General features: G+C 36.0%; 1 protein-coding gene and 1 pseudogene across 2 annotated transcripts; both read left to right on the plus strand.

The window, feature by feature from the left end:
- Positions 1 to 6,886: 6,886 nt before the first annotated feature.
- LOC136207330 (U-box domain-containing protein 16-like) lies at positions 6,887 to 9,308 on the plus strand (annotated as a pseudogene).
- Positions 9,309 to 11,713: 2,405 nt separating this feature from the next.
- LOC136206631 (uncharacterized) lies at positions 11,714 to 15,130 on the plus strand. 2 transcript variants are annotated; one of them, XM_065997773.1, is made up of 5 exons: positions 11,714 to 12,051; positions 12,734 to 12,978; positions 14,150 to 14,356; positions 14,428 to 14,533; positions 14,663 to 15,130. In XM_065997773.1, exons 2-5 carry the CDS (start codon positions 12,735 to 12,737, stop codon positions 14,742 to 14,744), a joined length of 639 nt encoding a protein of 212 aa, XP_065853845.1. In that variant the 5' UTR covers positions 11,714 to 12,051; position 12,734; the 3' UTR covers positions 14,745 to 15,130. The 2 variants fall into 2 exon arrangements, with proteins under 2 accessions (XP_065853845.1, XP_065853846.1); XM_065997774.1 differs by lacking the exon at positions 11,714 to 12,051 and having other exon boundaries at positions 12,843 to 12,978; positions 14,143 to 14,356.
- Positions 15,131 to 21,159: the final 6,029 nt, after the last annotated feature.

A 21,159-nucleotide genomic window follows, 5' to 3' on the forward strand; every position in this document is an offset into this window, starting at 1 on the left:
ATAGATTGTGACAGCTTTTTTAAAGCCTAAGTAACTTAAATAATTAAGTGATGTACGTATCTTTTACTAAAGAGAAATGAAAGCTTCCAAGTAAATAATAGTAATAAATAAAACATTGAACCATAAAAATGATGATCAGAATGGATAAAATATACTGTACGGGTTGATTGATTCAGACAAAAATTTCTAATACACCAAATGTTCTCTAAAGGTTGCCTCCCATTTTCTTTATTTTGACCTCGCCTTCTCAACTGCATATTTCTAAGAGGAGTCTTCTAGCTTCCAATAATTCTAGACAACACCACATATATGATTAAAAATTAACATCATTACATTCCTAATTTTACACATCCATATTCTTCCACTTCATTCATTTCATCTTGGATACGTTTAATTTCACATATTAATATGAAAAATTTAATAAGTGGAAACAAATAGAAATTGATGAGGATATATAGTTTTAGAGTTTTTTTTATGAATTGTCAAAATAGTAAAAAAGAAAAATTAAAAAGATTTAATTAATAAATTTATAATTTATAAAATAATACCACTTAAAAAAATAAGGTGTATTAATTAATGATATAATAACATGTTGTATTAATGAATGATATAATAACATTTTTATAATTTATAATAATACAAAAAATGTGTATCAATGATATAATAACAGATTTATAATAATATATAATAATACAAAAAAAATCGATATATTAGGTGAAATAGATGGAAGCTAGGAATCGGAATTACATATTTGGATGTGATGAGAATTCATGTGGACGTGTATAAGTGAGGTGTTCTAACAACGCTTGAGAAGGCATATGCATTGTTTGATCACGCTACCATATTCCGAGCGGTCCTCATGTGATGCAGTAGTGTCTGCAACCACACCAGCAGCATCCATTTTGATTACTAGGGGAGCCCAGCCTCTATTCTCAGTGAAAGTTAGTGCGTGGAGAAGACCCATGGCTTCGGCGAGCTTTGGCTGGAAGTTTCCTGTTCTTCTGATCGAGTATGCTTCAATGACCTGGTCAGAATCCCCACGGACCACACTAGGGGTGAGCATGGTCCGGTTTGGTCTAAAAACCGAACCAAACCGAATTGGACCGAACCAAATTACCTCTATTTTTTAGGACCAAACCAAACCAAATTATAATTCGGTTTGGTCTGGACCGAACCAAATTATTTCGGTCCAGTCCAGTTTTGTTCATGTTTGGACCAAACAAAGCACTAGAGACCTACAATTACTTGTATCTTCACTAACTAAATAATTATATAAAGAAAATAATCATATAATTAGTTTTCTTTTGTATATATAATTAGTTGAGAGAGAAAAAACATGTTTAATTGTTTTTTCTTTTTTATATATAATTAGTTAATTAATTTAAAACCTTAAAAATTAAGAGTAGTACATATTATATTTTGGTTTGGTTTTGTTCAGTTTTGGACCGGACCAAACCGAACCGAACCGAAAACCAAACTAGTTTAAAAATTAGGACCGAACCAAACCAAAATATAATTAGGTCCGGTTTGGTTTGGTTTTTTCAGTCCGGTTTTTTCGATCTTTGGGTTTTCGGTTCGGTTCTGCTCACCCCTAGACCACACCCCCAAGCCATAGGCAATCCCGTTCGGGTTGCATCCCGCGTCAATATTTAGCTTCATTACACCACAAGGGGGCGCAACCCAAATTGCAGATGTTCTCCTCCCATCTGCAAAATTGCTGATTTCGAGTCATCGCTTCTCTTCCATAAATCATCCACCGCTAATTTTCTCCCCTGCCACCATGGACCCCATGCTTGACTCCTTTTCCCTAGATGACGAAGAGGCAGAAGAAGTCCTCCTCAATGGTCAACCGACCGTTCATCCCCACCCTGCCCCCGCCCTGAGCCTCGTCGGTTTGCTCCTCACAAACAGAACCATCCACTTTCCCTCCCTCCAACATAGGCTGGCCTAGATTTGGCAACCGGTACAAGGATTATTCATTCAACCCCTCCCCCCCGATCACTACATCTTCCAGTTCTTTCACCCGATTGACCTGCAACGAGTCTTGGATGGTGGCCCTTGGGCTTTTGACAGCCATCTTATTCTGATGAACCACCTGCAACATGATCAAGATCCACGCGATGTTGAATTAAATTAAGTACCAATATGGATTCAGATTCACAACTTACCTTCACGCTACATGTCCGAATCAGTCGAAAGAACTCTGGGTAATTTCTTGGGATCTTTTTGCTTGTATGATCCGAACAATGAGATTGGCTCCTGGAAGACCTTCATGCGTATCCGGGTCCGGATTGATGTTCGCACCCCTCTAAAAAGATGGAAAAAGATTAGAACCAGCAAAGGCTCTTCACACCTTGTCCAGTTTAAATACGAGCGGCTAACGTACTTCTGCTATATCTGTGGTATCATCGGACATACCGACAATTTTTGCCCCAAATTCTTTCAGGCAAACGGAAAATCTTTACCAAAAGAATGGGGACCGTGGTTAAAAGTTCTCCCCAAAAGAATAATCGGCGGTGGTGGTGAAAAGTGGCTTCGTAGTGCTGATGGTAGCCCAATACAGACAAACAAACGCAGAATGTTCTTTACACCTTTCACACAAACAATGTCCCATGAGGAGGTTCATCGTATGGTTCAGCAGGCCCCTACTACTGAGCTTGAAACGACAGATATTGACCTTGATCAGAATGAGGATAAGAAAAGGAAAAGGTTACTAACACAGCAGGAAAACTCAAGCACTTTTACAGGTATCTTTGACAGCCTTGGTTCGGAAGTTCCTAAAGTCATAATCCCAAACCCATCGGCCGGATCCACATTGGATTCCCGTCGCCCACAATGATAGGCGTCAGCTGGAACTGTCGTGGACTTGGCAATCCACGTTCAGTAAACATTCTTAAGCACATCTTTAAGAGTTTTAAGCCTTCCTTCATGTTCCTTACTGAAACTCTTGTGCACGCAAATAAGTTTGATTAGTTAAAAAGGTCTATTGGTTTCAAAAATGTATTCTGTGTTGATAGGGAAGGGCGCAACGGTGGTCTTACTTTCATCTGGAATAACTCAACAAACGCCTCTATCCTTAGCTACTCTTCCTTCCACATTGATGTCCTCTTTACTGACCCTCATGGTGATTGGAGATGTACTGGTTTCTATAGCCAATCTGACCGATAAAAGACCTTTCCTGGAACCTCATCCGCGATCTTCATAGTCGCTCCACCTTGTCGTGGTGCATTCTTGGGGACATGAACTGTATTCTGAGCCCATCGAAGAAACGTGGGGGTGACGTCTATCCGGATCATCTAATAGAGAAATTTCAGAAAACCCTCGAAGACTACAGCTTGACTGATCTTTTCCTTGAAGGTTATGGTTTTACCTGGGAACGCAGCAGAGGTTCTCCTTTGTTTGTGGAGGAAAGGCTGGAAAGGGGGTCTTGTTTCGTCATCGTGGCAGGCACAATTCCCAAATGCCAGTCTCTCTAGCATCTCTTTCTCATCATCGGACCATCTTCCTCTTCTACTGAGAACCACACCCGTTCTGGATCGGCCCTCTCGGAACCATACTTTCAGATTCGAAAATTGCTGGCTTCAGGACCCTGACTTCGCTGACATTGTTATTCGCTCCTGGAAAGCCCGCCCGAATCTGCCTTTTCTTAACAAAATTAATGAGTGTCATTCTATAATGGGGAAGTGGGGCTCGGAGTTCCGAACGCAGTTCTCATCAAAGCTACAATTCGCTAAAGCCAAGCTCCATCAGGCCCTCAACCACCCGACTGCATAATCACACTCTGATATCATTCATAGTCGTTCTGAGCATCATCGTATCCTTGAGCAAGAGCACACGTATTGGCAACAAAGGGCCAAACAAAACTGGCTAAAACATGGTGATAGGAATAGCAGGTTTTTCCACACACAGGCATCACATAGGAGGAGAATTAACCGAATTCATAAGCTGCAGCAAGCTGACGGATCATGGGCTGAGTCTGATAATGCAATCAAACATGAGGTTCAAACCTTCTATGAACAACTCTTCTCCCCTGGAGATGGTAATCCTGACATTGATGTTAGCATGGTTCCCGTGCGGGTAACGGATGCAAGCAACGAAGCCCTCATGAGACCTTTTACACTAGCTGAATTTACAAAAGTGGTTTTTGAAATGCAGGCAGACAAATCACCTGGTCCGGACGGACTAAACCCGAGTTTCTTCCAAAAATTCTGTCATACTATTGGTCCTGAAGTGTTCAACATTGGAGTATCTTGGCTCCATTCCGGCTCCTTCCCTACTGACATTAATCTAACCAATTTAATTCTCATCCCAAAGTCCAACTCCCCTGTTAGAATTGGCGACTATCGGACCCATTGCCCTTTGCAACGTAATCTACAAGATTATCTCCAAAGTTCTAGTAAACTGGCTAAAAGGCATTCTCCCAAGTATAATTTCCGAAGAGCAATCTGATTTCGTCCAGGGTCGATCCATTATTGACAATATTATCTCAGCTTTGGAATCTATTCACTCTATGCGGTGCAAAAAGAAAGGTAAACTCGGTTCAATTGCTGTAAAGATTGACATCCAAAAAGCTTTTGACAGTGTCAGATGGTCTTTTCTCGAAGCAATGTTGAGAAAACTGGGCTTTGATGAGCGCTGGACACGGTGGATGATGTTGTATGTGTCTTCAGTCACCTATTACATATTCGTCAATGGTGAGAAAATCAGTCCAATTATACCAAGCAGAGGTATCAGATAGGGCGACCCCTTATCTCCTTACATTTACATCATCTGTGCGGAGGGTCTATCTTCTTTGCTAAAACAAGCTCAGAGTTCTGACTTGATCACGGGTTGTCAGGTATCTCGCACTGCACCACTTCTTACCCATTTACTATTTGCTGACGATTATCTTTGGTTTTGTGGTGCCACCGGGGGGGAGGCTGAAGCTTTAAAGGCGGTTCTGAACCGCTATGAATTTCTCTCGGGTCAGGCCATAAACTATCAAAAATCAAGCATATTCTTCAGCAGTAAGATTTCTGACGAGCTAAAACTGTCTCTTCAAAACTGCTTAGGCATCACTAAACCTTTTGACATGAGCCGCTACCTTGGCTTGTTTGCCCTTGTTAATCGTAATAAGCGTTCGCTGTTCGGGTATCTAAAAAATAGACTCTGGCACCGTCTCTTTGGTTGGCACGGAAAACTCCAATCCCAAGTCGGAAAGGAGGTCTTACTAAAATCTATTGCTCAAGCTATTCCGGCCTACTGCATGAGTACTTTTATGCTTCCTATTTCTCTTTGCAATGAACTTCAGCGCATGATGAACTTGTTCTGGTGGGGCTTGCACCCTGACGGTAGGAAAAGATTACATTGGGCCTCATGGGATAAACTCTGTAATAGGAAAGATCAAGGGGGAATGGGATTCTGACACCTTCAATCATTCAATCTTGCCATGTTAACGAAACAAGCTTGGGCTCTCGTCAAAAATCCAGACGCGTTGTTTTGTCGAATTATCAAAGCTAAATACTACCTGGATGGGGATTATTTATCATCAAGGGTTGGTTATAATCCGAGTATGATCTGGCGTAGCATCTGGAATGCGAGGGAGAACCTGTCCTATGGGTTAATCTTGCAAATTGGTAATGGTAGAGCCGTGAGGGTCTGGTTTGATCCATGGCTTCGAGCTGCACCAAATTTCAAAATTCGCTCGCCACCTGATCCTGGTTTTGAATTTCTTATGGTCGTTGATCTAAAGCTTGAAGATTCCGGTGAGTGGAACTTACCCCTTATTTCATCCTTATTTGCATATACTGATATAATAGACATTCTTGCAACCTATCCGGGCAACCCTGACTATGAGGATCAGCTTGTGTGGAAATACGACAAAAGAGGCCTATTCACTGTAAAATCGGCATACTGTACCGCATGGGACTCCGTTTTTGAGGGAGCAGCAACACCGGATCCACGGAGCTGGACAAAAATCTAGAATCTGTCTCTTCTGCCAAAAGTAAAAGTCTTTATCTGGCGCCTCTACTGCAACTTCTTACCACTTAAGGATACCCTGCAAGCCAAAGGAATCTCCACTGATTGCTCTTGTAGTCTATGCCCTGGGGAAATTGAGCACGCAATGCACGTCTTTATTGACTCTGACCGCTAGGAATTTTTGGGCCCAAATGACGATCTCTTCCTTAGACTCTAATACTGATCATGTTACTGAATGGTTGGAGGATCTTCTTAGTTCCCTCCCCATGCGGGACTCCTCGTTGCTTTGTGTTGGCTTATGGGAGCTATGGTGCCAAAGGAATGCCCACTTGTGGAATGAGAAACCGCTCCCCTGTCACATTGCTGCTTCTCTATGCACCAGTTTCCTTGATCATTTCCTTTCCACATCAGTATCCAGACAGTGGTGATTGTTATAGTTAATTAGAGCTTATTAAGTGATTACAATTAATTGAGATTCCAATAAGTTAAATTATATAAAAAAATTATAAGAATAATAATAATAATTAAAAAAATGGGGAACTTGTTCGTGATTTTTTTTATATATATAAGGGAAATAGGAAATAATAAAACAAATGTAATAATAGTGGGAGAAAAAAAGATTATGTTTTAATGCCATAGCTAGATATGCACAACTAAAAAAATAACACAAATAATGCATGAATTAGTATTTTTTAATGACATGTGGATGATGAGAACAATTCCACACCAACCTTATACCAACACCTTTTTCTTTTATTTTTTTTTATTTTTTTTATGTATATTACTACCATCCATCCATATAGCAATGATATTGGCTAGTGCATACCAGCTCATACTCTTCCAATATTATTATTATAATAATTCAATAAACTCGTCTGCCTGTTTTAATCCAACGGCTGCAAATTTCTGATTAAAAGTTGTATTAGTATGCTGTGAGAAACAGTAAACCGGCTGCCTAATTTAATAACTGTATTTCTTCCAAAAAGTTTCAGTCTTCTTTTGTTTAGTTTAGTTGACCTCTGCTTTATATCTTTTCTCAATTTTAAATTTAAATTTAAAGTAATCACAATTTCTTCTTCAGCTAACCCATTTTTTCAGCTTCCTCATTTCTCCTTTTTCTCAAATTCCCTTCTTTTCTTTTCAATTCATTCATGGCGGTGTCTCCTCAAATTTTCCCTCCCAGGAAAAGGCGGCCGTCTGCCGGAGCATTTATACCTCCCAATTTCTCCGACCACAAACTCCTTCAATCTTTACTTGTTTTATCACAAGATATTTCCTCTCTTAAACCTCTCCAATCCCTTCTACACCGTCAATCTCTTTCAATTATCTGCAAATCCAACCTCTTAGCTATCTTATTCGATGAGCTTCTTCGGAATCCCATTTTATTTCTCCTTCCTACTCTCCTCTGTTTTGAGGAAATGTATATAGTCTTACAAACAATCAAAACTACCATCGAGGACTGCTCTAATGGACCCAAGACGTGGCTTCTAATTCAAATCGAATCACTGTCTAGTAGTTTTCATGAATTAACACTTGAATTGTCAACGCTCTTGGATATTTTTCCGGTGAAAGAGATTGGATTAAGCCAAGATATTCAAGAGCTTGTCATTTTGATTAGAAAATAGTGCTTGCAGGCAGAAGTTTATTTGGATCCCAAAGATGATTATCTAAGGCGAGAGGTGTTAAATATGCTTGATCGGATCAGGAAACAGATCGTGCCTGATCATTTTAAGCTAGCAGATATATTTGATAAATTAGGATTACGGAATTCTTCCTCCTGCAAAGACGAAATCGACAGTCTCGAAGATGAGCTCCAAAATCAAATCGACGACAAATCCAAATCGGAGTTGCTTGCTTTTATAGGCCTCGTGCGCTACGCTAAATGTGTTCTCTACGGATCATCCATGCCATCCTCTGATCACCGCCGACGAAAACCTTCAGCGGACCTCAACATCCCCACAGACTTTCGATGCCCGATTAGCCTGGATTTGATGCGAAACCCTGTCGTTGTGGCAACGGTCTAGACGTACGATCGGGAATCGATCAACCTCTGGATTGAATCAGGACACAACACCTGTCCCAAGACAGGCCAGACACTGGTTCACACCAATCTCATCTCTAACTGTGCACTGAACAATCTGATTGGCATGTGGTATCGCAAGCAGAAAATTCCTTTTGAATCAGATGACGACAACCATAAACCCACTACCGCAATACGAAACAAGGCCGCCATTGAAGCTACGAAAATGGCGGTATCTTTTTTTGTCAACAAGTTATCTCTTAACTCGCAGTCATTTGAGATAGCCAATGACATCGTTTATGAGCTTCACGTGCTAGCCAAATCAAACTCGGATAGCCGAGCGTGTATGGCCAAAGCTGGAATTATACCTTTACTAGTACGTTACCTAGGGTCGGATATAGGTTTAGAAATTCCGAACCTACAGGTTAATGCCGTAACAACTATTCTTAACTTTTCCATTATTGAACCAAACAAAACAAGGATAATGGAAACAGACGGAGCTTTAAACGGTGTTATTGAAGTGTTACGCTCCGGTGTGACATGGGAGGCAAAGGCTAACGCAGCAGCCACCATATTCAGCTTATTTGGTGACCAATCGTATCAGAAACGGCTAGGGAGGAAGACACGTGTGATAAAGGGATTTATGGATTTAGCTAAGACAGGTAACACGTGTTCAAAAAAAGACGCTTTGATGGAAATTTTGAATTTGACAGGAGACAGAGAGACAGTGGGAAGATTAGTGGAGGGCGGAGTGGTGGAGATGTTGAATGAAGCAGTGAATGTGCTGCCGGAAGAGGCAGTGACGATACTAGAAATGGTGGTGAAGAGAGGTGGAATAGTGGCGGTGGCAGCAGCTTAAATTCAATTAAAAAAATAAGCAAAATATTAAGGGAAGGATCAGATGGGGCAAGAGAGAGTGCAATTGCAACACTTGTTACAATGTGTAGAAAAGGAGGGTCGGACATGGTGGAAGAGTTAGCTTCAGTATCTGGAATTGAGAGAATGATATGGGAGCTAATGGGATGTTGAACGATGAGAGCAAGAAGAAAAGCAGCCACGTTGTTGAGAATTATTCGACGATGGGCTGCAGGATTCGGTGGTGAATGTATGGAAACCCATAATAATAATAATAACAATATAACTACAGTGAGTACCTCCTCAAGAACAACCATTGTAAGCTAACATTAATTATTTTGTTTACCAAGTTGTAAATCTTCAAATCTTTGTATTTATTTTTTTCTTTTTTTGAAACCGCAACCAAGAAATAAATGTGTAATATGTTGTAAATTTCATTCTACATTTGTTTCAAATGAATTTTTTTGTTAATCCATGAACAAACGTGAGCGCACATTTATTGCTTTAGTTATTATTTAGTACTAAAAATACATGGAATATCTTCATAAAAACTGAGAAAAGTACAAAAATAAATCTTGTGGTTATACATGTTTTCAATCGGCACCCTTGTGGTTTAAAAATTTATAAAATTGTACTTTGAGGTTCATTTCGTTAGCAAACACATGTCAAATTGACTAACGATGTTAAAAGTGAAACGAAAAAGAGTTAATTTAGTCCTTATATTTATTTATTTTATAAATTAACCCCCCTTATTATCTAATTATCACAAACAAACCCCAACATAAAAAATAAAAATCAAATACACCATCTTCTCCATCTCTCTTTAATTTCTTATTTTTCTTCTTCTTTCTCTCTCTTCTCTCTCTCCTCTTTGTTAAATTCTCTCTCTAAAATCAATTGAATTTGCATCAAACACCTTGTTAGCTGATACGACTAAGATCAGCAACACACCACCACCACCTACACGAAAACAACGATGAATACGGCATCCTTCTCTATTACAAATATCCTCTAATTTCTTATCTCACTTCTCTCCTTTCCTTCTACCAATCTAATTGCACCTCCCTCTCCTCCCTCCTCGGTGTCCATCTCTCCCCCAATGGCGTCAATGTCACTATATCACTAATTCATTCTTAATTTTGTTTACTTGCTTTTTTTCTTTACACCTTCTTGTAACAACACAGCAAAACAAGTACAACCACCAACCCACCACCACCACCACCTGCAACCGCAATCAAAATACTCTTGTTATTTGTCCACAACAGCAGATGATCTTAACGGAAACCCAAAAAAAATTATAGAATAAAACAATAATAGTAATTATACTTGGGGTTTGATATATGCAGTCCTAAGGGCTGCATATAAGTATTTAATGTATAGATTAATCTCACTAATGTATAGCGTCTCCCTCTTGAGATTACCGATCTGAAAAGGCTCGCCGAGGAGAACCAAAACCGAGAATCGGGATGAAATCGGAGCTTCTCGATTTGAAGCTGTTAGAATAATGCAAAGGGGGGAAAATGAGCTGAAGTCGGCGGCCATGACCAAAATTAAAACAGATAAAGAAGAAACATATATCTTTCTATTAATCTAGTATGTGCGGTTTAAAACGGCGTAGTTCTAGGTGTGAGAAAAGAAAACTATGTTGTTTTTAGACAAAAAGCATTATTAGGCTCATGATCTTTCCTTTTTTAGTTCATTAAGCCTCTAATTATTTATTTTTGGTCCTATTAAACCCTTAGTTACTAAATTAGTAAGTTATGAACATCTAATTATATTAAAAAGACGTTATTAACTTCATTTGTATTTGAAATTATTAAAAAATATATCTTTTAAGTTTGAATTAATATTTTTAAAGTTCTCTTATAGCCGCATTACATATCCAAAACTGCTTTCAAACAATGAATAACAGTCTGTTATCCAAATGAAAAATCTACGGCTTAATGAACCAAAAAATGAAAGATCATTAGCCGAATGATGCTTTTTTCCTTTATTTTATTAGGTTACTCATGTAGAGTTGGAGTTTATTTTTTAGGAAAACCGATGCCACATGAAAAAAATAATTAGGGTGGGTTTGTTTTAAAACTAACCCCAATAATTTCATTGGGGTCGGTTTCTTGAAAAAACCGTCCCCATTAATAATAATATTAGCAACGTTTATAGAAAACCGACTCTACTGATCATTTCCTAAAAAATTAAAAGGCCTTTGGAATCGGTAATTTGAAAACCGTTGCCAATGATAAAACATTAAGGTCAGTTTTCTGAAAAACCGCTGCCAATGATAATAGTATTGGTAACGGTTTCTATCAAAACCGACCCCAAAGCTCTTTGGCATCAGTTTTTAAAAAAAACCTGATGCCAATAATGCTTTTTTAAGGTCGGTTTTTTTAAAAACCCGACCCCAAAGACCTTTTGCATCGGTTTTGTTTACAAACCGTTGCTAATATGGCGTCACCAAAGGCCATTTTTGTACTAGTATATATTATTTAATTGTTGCTTTTATCAAAGGAGAATTAATATATTCTCACCAATTTTCAATACATATTTAGTGTTTCAATGTATATTAAATAGGGTTAAAAATAGACCTATCCACGGGCCCAGGTACCCGTCCGGCCCGCCTAGGCCCGAGTCAAATGGACCGGGCTTGGACATGTTAAAATTTCATTTAGCCCGGTCCGGCCCAAGCCCGTATTAGCCCGCATATTTCTGGGTTGGGCTTGAGATTTGTATAATTATTATGGGCTGGCCCAACCCGGCCCGATATATCTATTAATATTATTATATATTTATATATTTATTTTTATAAAACATTATTAAGTACAATTTTACAAAAATATACAGATATATAAGTACTATAATAAAGTGAACCCTAGCCACCAACACAAAAAAATCGATTCATTTCTTCATTCATCTTAGTTTTCATTCTCTTCCAAAACAAACCCTAACCCTAGCCGCCAACCTTCAGTTCATCACCTATTCACCATGTGCATGGCTCTAAATCTCCATGAAAATGGCTGAGAATAATCTTTCTCTCCTATTCACACCGTTCCAGTCCTCTCTTTTGTGCTGCCTTCTCTTCAATTGTTGATTTCGATGACGTTCTCCATTCTAGTTCTCTCTTTTGTGCAGCTTTCTCTTTATTTCGTCGACGTTCTCCTCTGTTTCTCTTAGCATCTATTTCGTAATTATTCGTTGAAACGTCGATTGTTAAAGTTTAGGTATGTTCATCAACGCTAACTTTATAATTTATCTATAGCCCTCTCTTGTCATGATCTATAAATGATTTATCCTGTGTTGAATGTTTATGCTACATTGTTTGCCAAATGTTTTAGCTACACCATTTACTTGAATCATATTGTTGGATCTTCTGCATATAAAATAAATTATGTACTGTCAACTTGAAATTTTATTACATGTGCTCTTCCTCTTTTTAATCAGTCCCCTGTTTCAACATGTGCTTGAATACAAATGCTTTTAATTGTGATGCTTTGACTTGTGCTATTTGGAGGATATAAATGCTTTTAATTGTGGTGTTTTGACTTGTAGTATTTCCAAATTCCAAGTTATAAAGCAGCATATATATTATCTATGTCCATTCTTGTAACTTTTTTATGTCCAGGACCACTATTTTTTATTACAACTTCATAATATAAATGCTTTGAATTGATAATAGGACTTGATATTTTCATATTTGTTTAGAACCTTGCAAGTTGCAATTACTAAAGTGAATGTCCAGAACCACTTTATTTTAGTTTTTCTAATTAGTGGAATTTCAAAAATTTCATTTGATATTTATTTTCATTTTTTGAATTTATTTTAACTGATTATTCTAGCACTTTGATTTTGTTTAATATATTAGTTTAGGACTTAATATTTTCATTATTCCCTTTTTATTTTCAGGATGGCTCAAGTTCCAGAGACCCAAAATGCTGTTGAAATTATTTCTAGTGCTGATGTTGAATCATCTCCTGCTACTGCATCAACTCTTACTGTTGTTGCTCCTTCACAAAAAAGACCACCTACAGAACAGGCTGCAAATGATGGTTCGAATGAATATGATCATGTTATAAAGTGCTCACGGAAAACGTCAGATGTTTGGGAATATTTTCAGCCTGTTACTGATCTTAAAGCTTTATGCAAGTTTTGTAAGTGCATGTTTTCTTCGGTAACAAAAAATGGCACCTGACATTTGCAACTTCACTTGTTAAAATGTAAAAAGAAAGTAAGGACATCAAACAGTTTCCACTGATTCCACACATGGCCAGAATTCTCTTAGGAATTATAAGTTTGATAATAATGATTTGCGCAAATGCATTGTTCTATTCATTGTTGAGGGTAGTCATGCTTTTTCTACGGTTAATGAGAGAGCTTTTCGGATTATAATGTCAAGAGCTAATCCTCAATTTAATGCATTTAGTAGGCAAACTCTAAAGAGGGAAATTCTTAATTTGCATGCTAGTGAGAAAGAGAAGGTCAAAGAAATGTTTAAGAATGCAAATGGGCGGATATATTTAACAACGGATAATTGGAGGAGTGAGCACAATAGAGAGGAATTTATTTGCATCACGACTCATTTTGTAGATAATAATTGGAAATTGCATAAAAGAATCGTTTGCTTTAAGGATTTGACTCCTCCATTTGATGGTAGATGTATTGCGGATGAGATTTTCACCACTTTATTACAATGGAATATTCAGAGTCAGATTCTTACAATCACAGCTGATAATGCGAGCTATAATGATGTGATGATTAATAATGTGAAAAATCGCCTTGTGTCAAAAAAAGTTTCTGATTAGGAATGGTGATTTCTTTCAAGTACGATGTTATGCTCACATAGTCAATTTGATTGTGCAAACTAGTTTGGTAGTAATTAAGGAGCCTTTAGAAAAAATCCGTGATATGGTGAAATTTATTTATAGATACCCAAACCGAGCAAAAAAGTTTTTTGACCTTGCACAAAGGAGCTTTGAATTGGAAACAAAAAGGAAATTCAGACTTGACATGCCAATTAGGTGGAACTCAACTTTTAAAATGCTTGATGATGTGTTGCATGATAAGGATGCATTAATATCTTTCTATGGGAGGGATCATGGCATGAAGTGTTATTCACTTTCAAGTGTTCAGTGAGATAATGTGACAAATTCATAAGTTTTTTAATACATTTTATGATGCGACTTGTATGTTTTCTGTTATGCGAACTCCTACTGCAAATGTTTATTTTGTTGGCGTGTGGTTGATACAAAAATCCTTGTTAGAAGCAGCTCATGGGGAATCTAATGTGTTGACTAATATTGTTGATTTTATGCAAGGTAAAAGTTTTGAGTTGTGCTGCTTTGCTAGATCCTCGATATAAGGAGAAATTTCCGGGTTATTGTTATACTAAGATTTATGGGAAGGATAATGCTTTGAGTTATGTGGCCAAAGTGGTTGGTAATTTGCATGCCTTGTTTGAGGAGTATAAGAATTCTGATTCTAAGACAATTCAAGCTATTATGTGTTTGAGGGATTGGCTTAAAGCTCAAGGTAAAGTTATAAATTTTGATGTTTCATTTCACTACTAGTACATTCTTTAATCTGTAATTTTTTGTTTGTAGATGAGGGGAATTTAATGGGACCGGAAGAAACAGATAGCTCTAGTGAAGATGATGAAGAATTAGATGTTGATTCTGAAATTGATGGTGGTTTTCTGATCTTCTCTAGGTATTTCTCTTATTTAACATTTCAATTTTGTACATCAATTTTATTTGCAGGCATTAAACTAATGTCATATACATTTTAGTTTGTTGTAACTTAATAATGAACTGAATATTAATTATGGTTTTTTTGTAGGCATTGGAGAATGAAGACAGTGGAGAAACTTCTAAAAGTATTGATGAAGTTGGTGTTTTTGTCAAATATCATGTTTATATAGGAATTTTAGTCAAACTTGTTTGAAAACTGGAACTGATTAAGTATCTTGTTTATGTTTTGCAGTCTAGTCCACTAATAGTTAGGTAAATGGGTTGTTTTTGCAGGCCACTACTTGTTAGATATTTTATTTGCAGTCCACTATTGGTTTTGTATTTTGTTTATTTCCTACAGTGGACTGTTAGGGGATTCATGTAAATTTTTTGTAGCAGTGGACTGGTTAGGTATTTTGGTTTTAGCTGTTGGATTAAAGTAAATAAAAAGTGGACTAGAATGGATTGACTGATAGGGAAAGAATGATGTAAAGAAAGATTTATACAGTTTATACAAACTGTTAATATTTTGTGACAAGTTGAAATATGCAGTAATTGATGACATTATTGGTTTTGAGTTGTTGTCTAGTTATTTTGTTAAAATTTATAACTAATAGAATAATAGTTTTTTTTTGTATTTTTTAAAATTTATGTACTGATTAGAGGTGGGCTTTACTGGGTTGGGCTTGGGATATTGTTTGTAGCACGAGTCCGTCTAATTTATTAGTGGGCTGGGCTTGGGGCTAAACTCGTCAAGCCCGGCCCGAGCCCGGTACAGTCCGACCCATGGACATGTCTAGTTAAACATTAAAAATTAGTGAGATTAATTTACACATTTAATGCTTATATGCACTCTTTAGGGCTGCATATATCAAAACTCATTATATTTAGGGAAAAGTACAAAAATAAACCTTGTGGTTATACTCATTTTCGAACAACACCCATTTGGTTTAAAAGTTTGCAAAGTGGTACCATGTACTTCATTCCGTTAGCAAACACATACCAAATTGACTAACGGTATTAAAATTCAAAGGGAAAATAGTTAATTTGGTCCTTATATTTATTTATTTTTATAAATTGATCCCCTTATTATCTAATTATCACAAACAAACCCCAAAATAAAAATTAAAAATCAAATATACCATCTTTTTCATCTCTCTTTAATTTCTTTTTTTCTTATTTCTCTCTCTTCTCTCCCTCCTCTTTGTTAATTTCTCTCTCTAAAATCAATTGACTTTCCATGTTTTCAATTTAATGACACTTGTACTCTCTCTGGAGCAATCAATTCTCCTCTTACTTAAAAGAGTAGGCGTGTGAACTCAAAGGATCCAAAAGGTACTAATGTTAAAGCTTTTCCCCCGAAAGCATCTTCAACCATATCAAACAAAGAACAAGCTGCTCTAACTTCTTTAAATGCGTTCATTGATAGCCCTCATGCTGCGTAAGTCATAAAGCTATGCCGAAGATCCTTGATAAAGATAATCTTTGAGTATATTATAGTTTCGATGGAATTTGTTGGCTATTGTGTAATTACAGGTCAACTGATCAAAATTCAAAATCTGAAGCTGCTATAATCCGGAGAAAAAAGATGATGACGTGCATTCAACCACCTCGTATTACTCTTTCTTAGACTGCATTATTTACAAGTCAATTTTTTGTATGTTGTCCAACTTTTTATTATTATTCCAGAAGTGCAACTCATTGTTCACGGAGAACTAGCAGGTCTGGATTTTCATTCAGGTTGGAGGAGCGTGCAGAAAAGCGGAAGGAGGTTATCAATTTGTTTTCTCTTTTGTTCTTATTTAATATTATATAGCGCTACGTCTCCAAAGACCTGGATCAAGTTCTTGCAATTTTGAGAGTGGCTTCAATCTTTTATCCCCAAATGAAAACCCTTTTGCCCAAGTGAATCGACGTGCCTCTTTTAGTGGATCCATTGAGAGTGATCTATGTCTTCATGCAAGAAGAATTTTAGTAGTTGGAACTCCCGTGAAGAAGGAGATCGGACTGTCATCAGAGGGTATAAGTGTCATTAAATTGAAAACATAAAATTCAATTGATTTTAAAGAGAGAAATTAACAAAAAGGAGAGAGAGAAGAGAGAGAAATAAGAAAATAAAGAAATTAAAGAAAGATGGAGAAGATGATATATTTGATTTTTAATCTTTATTTTGGGGTTTGTTTGTGATAATTAGATAATAAAGAGGTCAATTTATAAAAATAAATAAATATAAGAACCAAATAAACTCTTTTCGCTTTGACTTTTAACACCGTTAGTCAATTTGATATGTGTTTGCTAACGGAATGAAGTACATGATACCACTTTGCAAACTTTTAAATCACATGGGTGTTGTTTGAAAATGGGTGTAATCACAAGGTTTATTTTTGTATTTTCTCTTATATTTATGTAAAAAAGTAAAAATAAAAGACTACACAATCCGTAGCTTATTCTATCTTCTTTTATGGGTGTCAATATAATAAAATTTTATTAAATTTTTTTTATTAAATTAGTTATTATATATATATATATATATATGTGTGTTGAGAGGGAGGGAGGGAGGGAGGGAGGGATAGAGGACGAATAAAATCTTATATTTTCTTAGAGAGTTGTTGAACATACTTTTTTAATTGAGACTTCAAGGCGGTGGAACCAAACCACCACCTCCTTCTTACAATAGTAAGCTTTTATATGATTTCTTAACTATTTATTTTCAAATCAAAACCTATACAAATTTTTAAAGGGTTAAATGCACCATTAGTAACTGAACTTATATGGTTGTTTTAAAATGGTCACTCAAGTTCAATTTGTTTCAATAAAATCATTGAACTTTAAGTTTTATCTTAATTAGGTAGGTCACTCTGACGGTTTCAATGATTAAAAGCATCGAAATGATGACATAGGTGACATGTTAGCATGAGTCAACTCAGATCTCTGACCAAAACGACATATGACATCCACGTGTCAGTTATTTTTATGAAAAAAACTAAATTTTGTTTTTTTATAAAAATAACCGACATGTGGTAGTCATGTGACGCATACGTGAATATCATGTGTCGTTAGAGATTTGAGTTGACTCATATAGACATGCTACGTATGTTATCATTCCGATGTTTTTTAATCACTGAAATCACCGGAGTGACCTAATTGAAACAAAACTCAAAATTAAGTGATTTTATTGAGACAAATTGAAATTGGATGACCATTTTAAGATAACCATTTAAGTTCAGTGACCAATGGTATATTTAACCCAATTTTTAAATGCACGTTAATGTAAACTAAATAGAGTAACATAAATTTTTGAAAAAAGTAACATAATTTCTACTTTTGTCTTACCTATTCTATTACTTTTCTTGGAAAGCAAAAACAATATTATTTTATTTCTCTGGTAGTTAAATTAACTGTGTTTAAGAAAAAATAATAATTAAAGCATATGAACATATATATGCACATGAATTTATTATTAATTATTTCAGAGTAGTCCGGTGGAAATCTCATATGCTCTAGACTTTGATTTAATAATAATTTATTTAATAATATAACAAAATAGCTTTTTTCATCTTTTTATTATATATAGGGAAGGGCTCCGATAAGAACACCTAATGGTGTTATTGTAAATGCATATAATGGCATTATATATAAATATTCTGTTATTTACAAAATACAATTGCTTTCATCCATCTTCCCTAACTTCTCATTTCTCTCTATTTCCACATATTGTTCCTCTTCCACTAGTCACCAACACTGCTCTTCTACATTGACTTATTCATTGCCGTCAGTTCAATGTGTAGGTCTTTTCTTCATCTCCAGCCAATCTCACACTTCCAGTCAGTTACCTCTCATCTTTCTCTTCTTGCATTTCTTGCTTTCCTAACTTCTCGTTTTATCTTCCCTAACTTCCTTTTTCTCTTTATTTTCAAGATTGTTCCTCTTCCACCACTCACCAGCGTTGCTCTTCTACATTGAGTTATTCATTATCATTGTTCAACGTCTCCGGTCTTTCCTTCGTCTTTGATCAACCTCACACTTTCAGCCAGTTACCTTTCATCTCTCTCTTCCTACATTCCTTTCTTTCTTATTATGCGTCCTTTGAATTTCTCAGGTTTCAAATTCTGAAAATCTTATGGAATTAATTATTTGGTTTTATATTTCCTTTTTTCTATTTTATGGTTCAATATGTGCATGTATTTTTTTAGTTTTAAGAGACTTCCATTTTTTATACATGTTGGTAAACTGTAGTGACTTTTTTAGAAATATGCTTTAAGAATAAAAGACATGATAACAACCCAAATTATTCTTGAATAAGGAATAAGGGAAAATTAATAGAAATAATGGCAAACCATTATTCCTTCCAAAAGAGATATTTATGCATGATTAATGTGGAATTAATGATAATTAATGCAGGGGTGAATATGCAAATAATGAGGAAAAGGAAGGAGTCTTTAGCATTATGCCACGCCACGTGGACCATGACGAGACCCGACATTGTTCTCAAGGAGAGCGTACATACGCCTTGACAGATCTAAGAATACCAAAAGGCGCCTTTATTACCATCCATGAATGGGAATAAATACAATTAAATGGCAATTAATAGCCATTAAAGGGGAATAAAGACTTGACTGTTCGAATACTCCAACTGTGAGGGTTTCAAGGATAAATGTTGGGATTAATGGAGAATTGCTAGCAATTAAAGATGAGTAATGACATGACTGTTCATCTACATCTCCATAACATCCAAATATCATACATGGGGAAAAAGGATAATTAGATAAAGAATGAAGGATCTGCCATCAATACTCTTATGGATAAAGATCCACCGACGAATCTCCAGATGGCGTATAAAGCAAGACTCATAGGTGGCGGATCTACAGATTCCTCAACACGCCACAGACGGTCAAACACCTTGGGAGACCCGCCGTCAAACATCGATACGCCCAAGGAATGGCCAAGCCGATTCCTAATAAAGGCAACTAATAACCCATTAATGAGCTAACGGTCATACTTGAATAAGATCAGTAACCACCATTAATGAGGCATTAATAGAGACTTTCTAGTTACCGAGAGTTACAACTACATGACTATAAATAACTTGCCTCCCAAGCTATTGAGGTACACTTACTGATTCTCTAGTTTTGTGCTTACAGTTTATTCTCAGAAATATTACTGACTTTGGCATCGGAGTGTCCCCGGCCGATCCCAATGGCACCTCACAGGGAAGTGCTCCGATTAAGGATTTTTCCACAAGTTATCAATTGGTGCGGTGATCGTGGATCTCTAACAAACAGAAGATCACAAAATCTTGATTGTATAGAGTTTCACAAAGAACAAAATAATGGAGTCAACGGAATAGAAATCACAATCTCAAACCTTGGCTCAATCAGTACAAACAAATCTATCCAAAGACACAGTTCTCCATATATTGGTGGGAAAGAGTTTTCTACATTAAATCTGGAATTTTATGATGAAAAAGATACGTTTCCTCCCCTTTCTTATTCCATTTTTAATTAAAGAAATTTGAGATCCCTCACTCTTATAAAGTGCTATGAATATCATTACATGTTATTATGATAAATCTAATAAATTGTGAAAGATAAAGTCATAGACACAAATCTTTCATTAAATCTTGCATGCTCAATATGCCTTATATTTTTATGCATGACGAGTATAATATGTCATTATCATTGAATTAGTACAAGATGTATGTATAAGATCCGTAATCTTGGAATTTTATAAAAAATTCATCCATTCAAGGTGATTTTATCACTTAATATTAAGATATCATAAAAGGCTCGTGTAATTACAGATAATTTAGGTCTGACCAGTCTTTTGGATGAACATGCATACAACTATTAGAAGAAATTACAAAAAATCATATTTGGTTTTTCTTGTACAATTCACCATCTATGTATGGCTTTTCTCATATATAGTACTTTTAATATCAGAAATTCATATTTTTGAATATTGTTTTGTCAAACAGTTATTTCATTCCCTTTTTTACAAGGATGTGTTTATTCATAATAAAAACTGTTTATCTGACATTGTTAGAATTTTTTTTACCAACGTAAGAGACTTGAACATATTGAATCTATTTGTGATTATCATGTAATTGTCTCTAATTATTAAGGCCATTATGGACTGATGAATTACCAAATTGGATAAACGAAACTTTCATACCCTGAGCTAACTACAAAATAGTGCAAGTGTCAGTTTTGGATCAGAACATTAATTTATGTAAAATTCTTAGGATATACATGATAATTCCTTAGAGATTGTTTGGATGATGGTATATAAAGGTATGTGAGGATGAATTTTGGGTAATTTTCCATACACCCCGAATTGGAGGAGAATCATGGTACATGTATTTTTTCTTCCAAAATTACCCTTTGTATTTATTTTATTTATACAAATGAAATGATATAAGAGTAATTTCATATATAACTACATTATTAAACCATCACTTACCTTACTTTAATTATATTTCATCCAAACGAGGCATTAATGATCTCTGAATGCCATTAATGCATGGATGCACAATATTGATTGCAAGTAAATAGCAACTATGTAAGATATCTTTCCCAATATAGAATGTCATAACTTTTATGATGTTTA

The sequence above is a fragment of the Euphorbia lathyris genome, chromosome 9 (genome assembly GCF_963576675.1).
Source record: "Euphorbia lathyris chromosome 9, ddEupLath1.1, whole genome shotgun sequence".
Lineage (NCBI taxonomy): Eukaryota > Viridiplantae > Streptophyta > Magnoliopsida > Malpighiales > Euphorbiaceae > Euphorbia > Euphorbia lathyris.